Source organism: Anarrhichthys ocellatus, unplaced genomic scaffold (assembly GCF_004355925.1).
Source record: "Anarrhichthys ocellatus isolate YVR2014 unplaced genomic scaffold, GSC_Weel_1.0 scaffold41, whole genome shotgun sequence".
Classification (NCBI taxonomy): Eukaryota; Metazoa; Chordata; class Actinopteri; order Perciformes; family Anarhichadidae; genus Anarrhichthys; species Anarrhichthys ocellatus.
The window spans coordinates 1,494,045-1,507,071 of record NW_022280071.1 but is presented as its reverse complement, the minus strand read 5'-3'; the positions used below and the strand labels follow the sequence as shown (position 1 = coordinate 1,507,071).

Genomic DNA, 13,027 nt, shown 5'->3' with positions numbered 1-13,027 from the left:
TGACAATCAACAATCGTCCCCATTCACTTAATCTACAAAAGGCTATGCAGAGGGCCTCGGGCCTCTCTTCTTACCTAGAGACATAGAGGTGAAATGGATAGAGGTGGATTGGATAAAAGCTCAACTTAAAACAAGCTGCACTGGAAGCAGAGCAACTGAGGAAGACAGTAGCTGTGCAATGAGAAAATAAGTGAATGGGAAAAATAATTAGAATACATGTAGTGTATTTATGAAAAATGATTAAATTATAAAATAGCTATAACTTTGTGATTCTGTTTAGGCCAGCAGAGAAGACTTTGCTGGCCCTGACGGCCCACCACTGGTTAAATGTGAGAACCCCATGTCCCCAGGCCCTGTCAGAGACATACCGAGCCGAACCCAAAGGGATCGGCGTTGTATTTGGCTGCAGAAGTAGGTGGCAGGATGCTACAGATGGTCAATAGGTACATTTTACATAACTTGCTCCATAATCACAGATACGGTTACCTCTGTGTTTAGCAACTGTCTCTCATTACAGTAACTCAACACAACTCTGCACTGTTTGTCCCTATTTAAATTGGCAGATTGTTGGCCACCGACGGCGGCCTCTTCATTCAACACACATTCTAATGAGGGTGATGTTTAGCTAACCCAACAGATTTCTGATGGAGCAGCAGAATTTAATCAGCTACATATACCAGTGCACCGTCAGTCACAGCGAGACCAATGTGAACTTTCGGATGGTAAACTCCTCAGGGTAGATTGGGCGGTCCATCAACATGTACAGTAAATCAGATAGGCCCATGAAAACCTAGATCTCTACAGCTTCTTATACATGCGTTTGTTGTCGGGAACGGCCGGGCAGCTATTTTTTCGCCCTCACACAGGCCTGAGGGGTCGCATCATGGTAGGTAGTCTCCCCTCGGGGCCCCATGCATTCTAGTACGTGCTGAATCTGAAACAAAAAATAACTTGTATAGAAGCAACCAAAGTGTGCAGTAATGCGGATTGAGGTTAGGCATTATTTTTTCAAAATATATTTTGTACTTTGCATTCATTTTATATTTTTACGTTTTTTTTTTTGTCTCTGCAGAATGCAGGAGATGTGGAGAGCACCTTAAATATCCTCAATGTCCTGGATGAACTTTTGTCTGCTGGTAAGCTCAGATCAGGTTTTGACCACTGAAGTGCATTTGACATGGCAATGTCATGTAGGGGACTAACTGTTTTCTGCAGCAGTAAACACAGGGACAGTGTAAAAGCCAGTATTGAGTCAAATAACAGAGAGGGGGATGCAGGAAAGTGAGAAATCTAATCTGCTTAACTTAATTACTTTCAAACTCCTCAGATGTATGTGTCACATTTATGCATGAATGCATGAATTTATGTCCACCTGAAATAATTGTTGAAAATAATGTCATTGATAGATGACTTGATCGCAAATTGTCATTTGCTTATGTAAAAATATTTAACCAAAACTGCCACAAAACATACAATTATTTTATGTTTCTTTCTTTTACATCCTGGTAAAAGAATGATGTACCATAACTCCATTGTTTAAAAGGACAAGGTTTAGTTAAAGTATCTGGACAACAATTATGTTTCTGTCAAAAGAAAATGTGAATAAATGTGTATCCATTCATCCACTCCTGTTAGGAATATACACTACTGTTGTAAAGTCTGGTCAGATTTTATGTTGATGTTTCTCTTTTTTCTTTCAATATTAACTATTTCAACAGAGATAAAAACTTCTAGTCGAAGTCCCCAAAGTGTTGCATGACAGGGGAAGAAATACTAGGAAAAATACTGTTGAGGTTGGATGTTAAATACATGTCTTCCTCTCCAGAAAAGTGTAATTGACCCTTGATCACTATTCAACCACCACAGTGCAACTAGTCTCTAAATATGTAGTTAGTCCGATTTTCTCTCCAGTCTACTCAGTGGTTAGATTGAATAGGTTTAAACTGTGATTTGTCACTGGAAAGAATGTTCAGTTGATATTCCAATTGTGCTAACCCTAGACTAACCCTCTATTTCTATTGTGAAGTTTAAAGAAGAGCTTTGCTAAAGCAACACATTGCCTGTTAATTCCAGCTTGTTATGGCTGCAATATACAGCACTTGACACTGAAACAGGAAGCTTTTCCTCTGCACAAATTTTAATGCTAATTTTCCAGTTTCTCTTGCCAATGAATGGTGATTTCTTCTGTTCTTATTCAACGGTTGCTCAGAGGGAACTTTGTCTCTTTCTGCCCTTTCAAATGTCAGTTTCATTGAATCATTTGAAAAGCGTTTTGTTCTCCATGTACAACAGTAAATAACATCTATTTGTAAAGCGCTACAACCTAAAAGCATGAAAGACCATTCAGACACATGGAGTAGACCTCTTAGGCATCTGACAAGACCCAATCAAGCTTTCGGTAGAGAAATGGTGGTTTTCAGCTCTCCATTGATGTTAAAGTAATTTGCTTTAGGTCATCATTTTTTTTTACCAAGTCTGTTTCTGCTTTTATCCACCTCAGACACAGTTGTTTTTTCTGGGTTTTGTAAGTGCAAATTGAAAATGCTTATTGAAAGAAGGTGGCTGGAAAAACACTTGCATCTTGAACAATGCTGGGTTTTTCCTCCACTCCACTCTGCTGTGAATGGAAACAACCTCAAAGTAAGACTGAAAGTCAACACTTAAGCCTCAAAGTCTGTGTTTTATTTCCAATCTAATGTGCTCACAGAGCCAACAACAAAAAATAAAATGTGCCATTGTTAATACCACTGAAAAGACTAGTCCGCCCCTCCAGCCTTCCTTTTAAATCAAACTAGTTTTCTCTGCCCAACAAAGAATTTGTTTTGTTTGCAGTTGTTTTGTTTCTGTGGAATTCTTTCCAGCAGGGGACACAGCGCTATATCTCTTTCTATTCAGGTACAGATCGTCGGATCCACTACATGATCAGTAAAGGTGGCAGCGAGGCCTTGCTTACTGCGCTGGTCAACACCGGCCGCAGTTTCAGCCCCAACTACACCCTTCTGCTGCCGCTGCTGCATCTGCTGGCTAAAGTTGGACACAGAGGTGAGGATGAATAAAAAGATGAAAAGCAAAAAAAATGTATGATGATGGATAAAAACCCAAATGTTTGACACTTTGACCAAATTTACACCAGAGTTACACCAGAGCCACGTTTCTTTTAAAGGTGACCTAATTAGCCTGTACAGGACATGCTGATTGGATGACATACTGTAACCACTAGCACCTTTTTGGTTATTCAGCAGGGAATCATAGCTTGGTACATATCATTAGCATTGCACATTATCTGACCAATAGAGGATAGCAGAGCTGGGGTCAGGCCTATGTTCCCTCAGTTCCAATTTATTTTTTCTTCCATCAAAATTAGGCACAATAATCTCTCAGACGTGCTGTCTGACACGCCCACCACGGAAGAACAACATTGTACTCTGGTGAGGCATGTGTTTTCTGGGAGGCGCGCTACGCTAAACTAGCTTGGCAGGAAAACTAACAGCAGCACACATGCTACAAACTCTCCCCGCAGCGTTTAGGTCCTCCTAGGACTCCTGGGTCATTGACAAATAAGGCTTCTAAAAAGGTAATTTCAAAAATTATCTTCAAAATGGATGTAATGCATATTTTTGTGTCTGAAAAAATGTGGTGAAACAAGTCTAAGTTGTGAACCAACTTTTCATAGTATTTTAAATAGTTTTTAACAGTATTTTTTAACTTCACAGGCTAAAAAATGTCAGGTGGTGCAACCACATATTTATAAAAAATTATATATATTCCTAATATTTATTCAAACTGAAATTTCTGACAAGTATCCCTTAGAGTGTCTACCGTGTCTAAAACATCGTATTTTGTGGTTGTGTTTTATATATATACAATAATTTATCATAATTGCGTTCTCTTGGCCAGATATTTAGTATATTTAACTTTTGATTTTACATTTAAACAGAGAAACATAATACAAATATACAAATGAATACATTCAATAAAATAGTTCTTCACATCATATCAAGCAAAAAAAAAATTCACTTTAACCTATTATTTATTGCTTTAAATTAATATTTTACCTGGTCGCACCACCATGACATTTATCAGTTCAGTTGTGCCACCTGACAATATTAGTAGTCACAGGAAATATGCAGAAAATTTGCATTTTTTTTTCAAATACAACATGCTTTTAGTTAACAGACTCTTTTTAAGTAAAATAAGTAAATATTTCATAGTAATCATGTTTAGCACATAACTGGAATAGGCAAAATCACAGTCACTTCCGCCTGGGGTGTTGCAGCTTCTACCTCATTGTAGCAGCGTTTTGCACACACTCCATACATGACTTGTTGTCTGCTCCCTGCGTCGTGCTGATTTTTCTTTACTTGACAGTGGCATCCTTAATAGTTAAACAATATTCATTAATATCATGAAAAATAGTTTGAAAGTGTATAATATCGTTAACTTAACACTATTAAACTTTAGAATTTTTTTTTAATCACTGACTCTCGCATGTCTTTTCCTCTGTCGTGTCCCAGGTGCTGACTTCTCTGGACAAAGAGGTCCGCTCCTTTCATCTTGCTGTCGTAATAGGACTTGCCTCTAGCACTTGACTTCTTGCTGTTCTCATTTGCAATCTGATAAGCATCAGACATTTTCTTTGCCCACTTTTGTGCATATTATAATAATAATAATAATAAAATTTATTTATAGAGCGCTTTTCACAGACAGAAAATCACAAAGTGCTTAACAGAGCAGAAATATAAAAGCATAAAAAACACAATGTGACCCTAGGGTCAATAAATTACATACACAGAGAGAAAATAAAAATTAAAAATTAAAATTAAAACATATTTTAAGAGCAGGTCTAGGACATGGGTTTTTACTCAAACGCCAGCCCAAAAAGGTGGGTTTTTTGAAAGTATTCACAGAATCTGCGAGGCGTAGATTCGCAGGCAGAGCATTCCACAGCCTCGGCGCCACTGCCTCAAAGGCTCGGTCACCACGGGTCTTAAATCGTGTGCGTGGAACTGACAGAAGACCTAGAGCATTTGACCTGAGAGTGCGGGCGGGTGAATATGGGTGAAGTAGATCAGCTACATAAGTAGGAGCCTGACCTTGAAGTGCTCTGTAAGTGATGGTGAGAATTTTGAAGTGTATCCTAAATGCTACAGGGAGCCAGTGGAGAGATCGGAGTGTGGGGGTGATGTGAGACCGTCGATTTGTCCTGGTGAGTAATCTGGCGGCAGCGTTTTGGATTACCTGCAGACGTTAAGAGCAGCTACACTGAGTGATGTGAAAAGTGAGTTACAGTAGTCAATGCGAGAAGAGATAAATGTGTGTATGATCATCTCTAGTTCAGGTGTTGATACTACAGATCTCAGTTTACTGATATTTCTTAGATAGAAGAAACATGATCTGGACAGCTGCTTAACATGGGGGTCAAACGACATGGATCGATCAAAGAAAATCCCTAGATTGCGCAGGTTGCAATGGGCAGCAGAGGAGACTGGACCAATACTCTGCCTGATCATGGGGACAAACTCATCTGGAGCAATAACTAGAACCTCCGTCTTAGTGTCGTTAAGTTGTAAGCAGTTTTCTGCCGTCCAGTCTCTGATGGCATTGACACAGTCCAGGAGCCTAGTTAATGTGAATGCCTTGCTGGGTTTGAATGGAAGATGGAGTTGGATATCATCTGCATATAAATGATAGGACACATTATAACTTTTTATAATCGGTCCCAAAGGTAACAGATAAAGGGAAAATAACAGAGGCCCCAGAACCGAGCCCTGCTGTACGCCACAAGACAGTGGAGCGGTAACAGACACAAAATCACCCACAGAGACATTGAAACTTCTGTCATTGAGGTAAGACGCGAACCAGTCTAACGCTATGCCAGATATGCCCACCCAATCACGTAGCCTCTTAATCAGGATGTTATGGTCTACAGCAGGGGTCATCAACCTTTTTTAAACTGAGAGCTACTTCAAGGGTACCGAGTAGTACGAAGGGCTACTTATTTGATACAAACTTCCTGAATAACAAAGTTGCACAGATCACCTTAATAATAATAATATATGTGAAGAGACTGTTTGATCACATGTCAGTTAATTATTCCTCACAATAATTATTAAGAATGATTTCCACAACAATAATGGTATAGCTACACATATATTTAAACATGCAACTTTTATTTCTGTTAATCTGTTTCAACATTTGAAAGTCAGAGGTATCACATCTCTGATATTTTTGTATCATCACACGATTAAAGCTGGTTACTTTTGCATATAGTGCCTGCTGGTGAATGATGTAATGTAGAAATTTTGCGAAGTCTGGGTCACCTTTGCATTGCGCAATGAAGCCTGCATGCCGGCCCGTCATCGCGGGAGCCCCGTCTGTTGTCACCGACACCAGCTTTTCCAATGGTACCTTTTTCTCCACGAAGAAACTAGTAAAAAGTCTCGTCTATAGCCGAGCGGGGGATACAACCCTCCGAGTCGAGCGAGCGTCTTCGGGCGCCCGCGTTCAAACCTCTAGTCTGGGCCTTTTCGATCGGATTGCCCCACGGCCTGTTCCGAAGATTTATGGACCTGACGACGGGGTGTGCTCGCATCTGGCGCCAACGGTAAGCGCCCGCCATTTGGAACCTGAAAACCTAGTGCGGTGCGGCGGCCTCGTCCTGGCTGTCCGCCGTGCGCCTCCGGGTACCCAACTCTCTTATGACAAGAAATATTGTCATTTTAAAATCTACACTAATGCAAGCGTGTTTGATTAAAAAAGAACAGCAACTACAATTTTAGACGGACCTCCATGGTGACTAGTGCTATTTTTAGAACATGCCTTGCGGGCGACTCACGTGGTCCCTGCGGGCGACAGGGTGCCCGCGGGAGCCGTGTTGGCTACCTCTGGTCTACAGTGTCGAATGCAGAACTGAGGTCCAGAAGAACTAGCACAGAGCAGTCACCTGCGTCTTGAAGGCTGATAGGCTGGAAAGAGTCCAGAACAGTAGGAGATTGCGAGGAGCTACATGTAGATGAACAAATCCCAGGCTGAATGCCAGACCTAATAGCTGTTACCTTATCATTAAAATATGTAAGGAATTTGTTGCAATCGTCAACAGAACAGCATGGCAATGTAGAGACAGACGGTGAAACAATTATCTTAATTGTGTCAAACAAAATCTTGGGATTTCTCTTTGAGGAAGAGATTAAGTTGGCAAAATAAGCAGTTCTAGCTTCCTTTACTCCAGCATTAAAAGAAACTCTGAGGTCTTTGAGATATGAGCGATGTACTTCTAGCCCAGTGGCTTTCCATAGCCGCTCTGTCCTGCGACACTTCCGTCTCAAGCTGCAGACAGCGTCTGTCATCCACGGAGAAGTGTTGTAGGCAGCCCTAGTCCTTTCCTTAAGAGGTGCCACTTTATCCAGCAAAGTGGTGCAATGTTCATTAAAAGACTGTATCAAGAGTTCAACATCATTGAGATTTGTGTTAATATCGCAGCAGAAGTGCATAGAGAACTGATCAGCTGTACTCTGAGTAATAATGCGGGAGTGGAATGTTTGTTTCAGACACAAGGGGTCAGCATTTACAGAAAGATCAAACAAAATACATTTATGGTCACTGATCAGTAGGTCCTCACAACGGGTATTATCAATATCAAGACCCAGAGAGAACACAAGGTCCAAGGTGTGACCACCACTGTGAGTGGCGCCAGAAACATGTTGCGTGAAATTAAAAGATTCAGTAATATTGAGAAACTCAGTGGCACTGCAGTCTGTGGTATCATTGATATGCAGATTAAAATCACCAACCAGAAGCACTTTGTCTAGCTTGATAATAGAGGTCAGAAAGGCTGCGAACTCTGATAAAAACTGACCTGCAGGACCTGGAGGTTGGTAAATTAAAAACAAAAAAAACTAAAAAACAAACAAACAGTAAAACGGCTTTAGCCGGCCCACTTTAGTCAGCTGTAGTTCAAAAGTAGCATAGGATTCTGTGCTCCCCAATTGGCAGGAAAACTGATTCTTCCAGACCACGGCGAGACCTCCACCGCGGCCTGTCAAACGCGGTGTCCCAACATAAGAACAGTCCACAGGGCAGAGTTCATTGAAATGGATGCATTCCATATTCCGTTGCCAGGTCTCAGTCAGAAATAAAAAAGCCAAATTATGACTTGTGAACAAGTCATTTAAAATGTGAGCCTTGTTTGTCACAGATTAATCAGACACATTTTGATGGGGGAAGACATTGTGTCGTCATCAGCACAGGAAGCTTTGGGGGTATGTGCAATAGGACGGATCACCCGTGCAACACCTCGAACCCGACCATAACTAGGGCGTGAGCGCGAGTCTGTGATTCTCATGGGAATGTTCATGGGTCGTGGAGTGGAAGTTACGGTAGAGGCTAGGGAGAGAGTAGTAGGAGGCCCTCCATGCCACCAGTGGGAACTAGTGTTGCTTGTAGGGGATGAATGCGGCGGATGAATGATCGTAGAGGAGTAGTGACAGAGGACAAGGGATCCAGGATCATGTGTGCCAGGTGTAAACAGTCAATCATGTGAATAGGAGTGAACAGCATGCTGTAAATTAGCCGCTAGCAGGCGGCTACCCAGTTTGTTAAAATGAATACCATCGCTCTTAAAAGCGGAAGAGCGGTCCCAAAACAGATTCAAATTGTCAATGAAGCTCACGTTGTTGGTCCTGCAGGCGGCTCTCTCAGTTCCCACATGCCCCATCTCGTCGTGAAGATGTTTCAATACCACATGCTTGTATTTTGCAGGCAGGACAAGCTGCTGTCTTTCATCAGTCTGTCAGTACAGGAGCCCATTTTCCAGGTGTAGTTTGTTCTGCTCGTGTAAGAGCTTTCTGGTGAGTAGATTTGCTGCTTTCCGTGTCTCATCGGTAGGGACTGTGCTTGTCTCCTTGAGCCTCACGACCTCTTCGATGGTGGGGCCTTCTCCCTGTGCTCGAACAAGCTCATCGTGACTTATTGTTGGTAGGAGCGTACGCGGCTCTTGGCTTGTGTTAAGAGAGGGGATATGCAAGGCAGCGATCAGGGCAACATCCTTTCTCTGACCTGCTTTGTTTCCCTCCCAGGTCGTGCACACAACATCTTGGAATAGCTCCTCAGTGCAGGCTATGATGTATTTCTCAATATCCAACGGGATACGAGACAATGTATCTGCATCTATGTTCATCTTCCCAGGCCAGTACTTCACATCAAATCGGAAATCTCTGAGTTCTCCTACCCAACGATGTCCAACAGCATTTAATGTTGCTGTGTTCATGATGTAGGTGAGGGGGTTGTTGTCTGTATAGATCGTGAAATGCGGGGCATAGTACAGGTAATCCCTGAACTTCTCGCACACTGCCCATTTCAAGGCAAGAAATTCCAGCTTCCCACTGTGTAGATTGTAACTTTTCTCAGCAGGTGTCAAAGTTCTCGAACCACAACCAATGGCCCTCAACTTCCCTTCCTGCTGCTGGTGAAGGATAGCCCCGAGGCCCTGCTCTGATATGTCAGTATGCAGTATGAATGGTACCACGAATTGCTCTAGTGTTGCTTGATGTTCTTTTGACCATTCCACAGGTGCCCTAGAGGACAGTTGGGGTCCCTTAGATTTCCCTCTGTGTGTTGGAGTCACTGACATTCCATGTTTCACCTGCAGCAACTCGTAAAGAGGCTTTGCAATCCGCGAGAAATCCTGAATGTAGGATCAGTAGTAGCTTAGGAAACCAAGGATCCTTCTGATATCACCCACTGTCTGTGGTGTCTTGGTTTTGAGCAACAGCACCGCCTCCAGGTCTTTTGGGTCAATTTTCACTCCTTCCGCAGATACCAGTCGTGCCACGTAACGGACCTCACGCTGGAAGAGTTCACATTTCTCTATGCAGAAGCGTAACTTTCTGTCTTTTTTTCGAACGCACACCACTGGGGCAGAGTAAGGAGACTTGGATTTCACGATCCATCCCTTTGCCAGAAGGTCCTGGACGTACTCCTTGACTTCCATGAGCAGTGACTTTGGCACAGAGGAGTATGCTCTCTGAACAGGAATATCATCTTTGAGATTGATCGACATTTGCAGACTCGGAATACAGCCGATTTTCGTCACCATCTTGTGCGAAAGCTGCTGACTCCACATATAACATTTTCTTTATTGCCTCTTGCTGTTCCTCTTCCAGGTGGCTGGTATCAACTGGTGGGTGCCACAATGATGGGCTTTCACCAGTAGATGGAGCAGGGGCACTGTTGATTGTCACATCCTGTTACGAGTGGTCTTTTGAGTCCTTGTCAGGTGAGTAAGTTTCAACTACTTTAGCGATTGGTTGAATATTACCCAGAGTTGTCTTTCGTGGCAGGGTGATGTCATGTTTTGTATTGCTACTGTGCTACTGGCACAGCTAAATATGGTCGCTTCTGGTTTTGGACTTCAAGCAAGCCTTCACCCACATCTAGCTGTTCCAATGGCACGCTGTCTTCATCTGGTTTAAACAAGGCAAGGCTGTCAGATGGATCCATGTTGGATGGAACTCTGCACTTTATCCAGGCGACCTGGCCAGCGGGAATGACAATGTCATGTTGGCCTACTCTCAGGCGTCCATGCTGTATGCTGGGCTTTGTGGTGGACATGCAGCTCACTATAGCCTCGGCTTTGTCGGTTAGGAATGAGATCGCCCCACTTAACAGGGTAACCAGTGTTGGAATGATTTTCTCTGGTTGTCCCAGGATTAGTTCCTCCACTACGTTGAAACCAACCAGCGGCCTCTCTAGGGGTAGACTACTCACTAAAAAGGGGACACTGATCAGCAGGCAAGTTTACCGTTACTGCAACCCAACCATCAAATGAGATGAGGCTTCCGTTCACTGCATACACTTCCAGTTCATCATCATCTTTCATCAGTTCAGCAATTGGCCGGGTCTCAAGATGAGGTAGGTGTTTGTCTTTCCAGGACCGGTCGATCATACTGACTTGAGCCCCTGTACTCAGCAAAGCATGCACAGCTAGCCCGTCCTGGTAACATTGGATTATGGCTTTTCTCCCAATTAATCTTGCAACTTGTTCATTTTTGGTGTTCAATGGTTCCTGTGGTAACTCGGTGGGGATCCCCTCTGTCCATTTCTCCCTTTTGCACAAGCTACCACTGGAGAAGTAGATGGTGAGTTGTTTGTCTTAGTCATGCTTCTTGTGTGACTCTGGTTTCCACTGACACCATTTGGCTGGGACGTTTGAGACCCGGTCACTGGGCGCCCACCTGCAGCGACCGGCTCCAGTTTCCCTGGTGCTTGAGCTTTTTGAGACAACCTACGGCTCTGTGACCTTCTTCACCACAGTAGAAGCAATGGTTACAGTTAGACAGGCCCTGCTCCACACATCTAGGACAGCCATTAGTTCTCTCCCTTCTTGGGTTAGTCATTTTCCTTGTCGAGCACTGGCACGTCTGCTCTGTTTTGAGTTGTTGTATTATATCCATTCCAGCTGCATGTTCGGTGATCTGTTGCTTAGCACACTGTTCTTGTGTTGCGCTGGCGCCAAACTGTGCACTGCGAACATTAGTTTGGTTTTGGCGGGGTGTTATTCTTCTCTTAAATGGGAGTGTAAGAATCCTTTAAGTTCTGCCACAGTCACATCATCTTTATTCATCAACATATCTTTAAAGTTGCCTGGTTTGATCTGTTTGCACACATTACTGTAGGTGATGTCTGAGTTGTGATCACCAATTTGACCTCCCTGTATTTTGAATTCTCTACGGTGGAGGTATGAGAGTTCTCTGATGGAAACCACCTTCTCAAGTTGTTGGAGAGTACTGGGTTTAGACTGGTCACTACTGTATGATGTCTCTGTTCTGTGCAGCTGATTGTGTTATTGAGGGCTGTGAGGAAACTGACTGTGTAGTAGGTGTGGTAATACACTGCATACATTTCTTACAAAGCTTCTCATAGCTTAGCAGCATTTTCTGTAGTTCACTATTTGGTGTGGACCCCACTGAACTAGCCATAGCATCACTGATGTTTTCAACTACTGGAAATGTTTGGTTTGTATTCACTGCAGTTGTGTTGTCTGTGCCACTAAAGTGAGTTGACCTAGCTCAACTAGTTGCAGCATGAGTAGTGTCAGTGGGTTGGTCAATAGTGAGTGTGTCAAATAGTACCCCATCCTGACACTTAACATTATCAACAGTGTCCTTCAACATCAACAAATCCACCATACCTTTGTCCTCTAACTTAAGACGCTGACTGTTCATGAAAGAACTGATGTGTTCGAAGCAACCCTCGAGATCTCCCTCTTCTAGCACCGACTGGTCCTTGTCTGGCTCTGGACCCACCATTTTGGCAATTTGAAAGAGTTCATCCGCTGACAAAGTGAGTAGGCTCTTTCTAATGTCCCACACTAGGCTCTTCCTCTCACTGTCCGCATCGTAGCTCTTTCCTTTTCCCTCACGTGCGGTTCCACAGTCCAGCAACTCCGTCTCTGCTTCAGTTCACCAGTCTACGCCCACATCCGTCTCTTTTCTCCCACAGCTTTCATGGATTGCAGCATCAGCTCAGCTCTGGTCCCAAATTTCATCTATCACTGGATCAGCTCCCAGCCTTCCGGTGGTGCCGATCCCGGACGAGCCACCAAAAATCTGTTACAGGTACCAGGGCTTGTACCAAGTAGACAGATGATAAGATTCTGCAAACAGGACACACAAATGACACAGGGCAATTTCACGTCTGTTCATCTCGCCTGCTCCTCAGAATCTTTTCATCTGTCTACTTGGTACCAGTCCTGGTACCTGTAACATTATCATGGACTCTAATTTTACTTTTAATGCCAACATCCATATTGTAACCAAAACTGCCATTTATCACTTGAGAAATATTGACAGAGTGTCCGTTTCTCTCCCAAGCCAATACTGAGAAACTTGTGCATGCTTTTATTACTAGCAGGCTCGACCACTGTAATGCTTTACTTTCTGGCCTACCCAAAAAAGCCATCGATCAACTTCAACTCAATAAAATTCAGCTGCTCGTGTATTGACCAGGGCCAGAAGGCGAGCACACATTA

General features: G+C 43.2%; 1 protein-coding gene across 1 annotated transcript in view; it reads left to right on the top strand.

Moving 5' to 3' along the window:
- The first annotated feature begins 1,070 nt into the window (after positions 1-1,070).
- The window catches only part of agbl1 (AGBL carboxypeptidase 1), a 149,092-nt gene continuing 137,135 nt past the window's right edge, over positions 1,071-13,027 (top strand). Inside the window, exons 1-2 of the mRNA XM_031868067.1 lie at positions 1,071-1,136; positions 2,896-3,042. Coding sequence (XP_031723927.1) covers positions 2,919-3,042 — 124 coding nt within the window. The 5' untranslated portion in view covers positions 1,071-1,136; positions 2,896-2,918. The remainder of the gene's footprint in view (positions 1,137-2,895; positions 3,043-13,027) is intronic.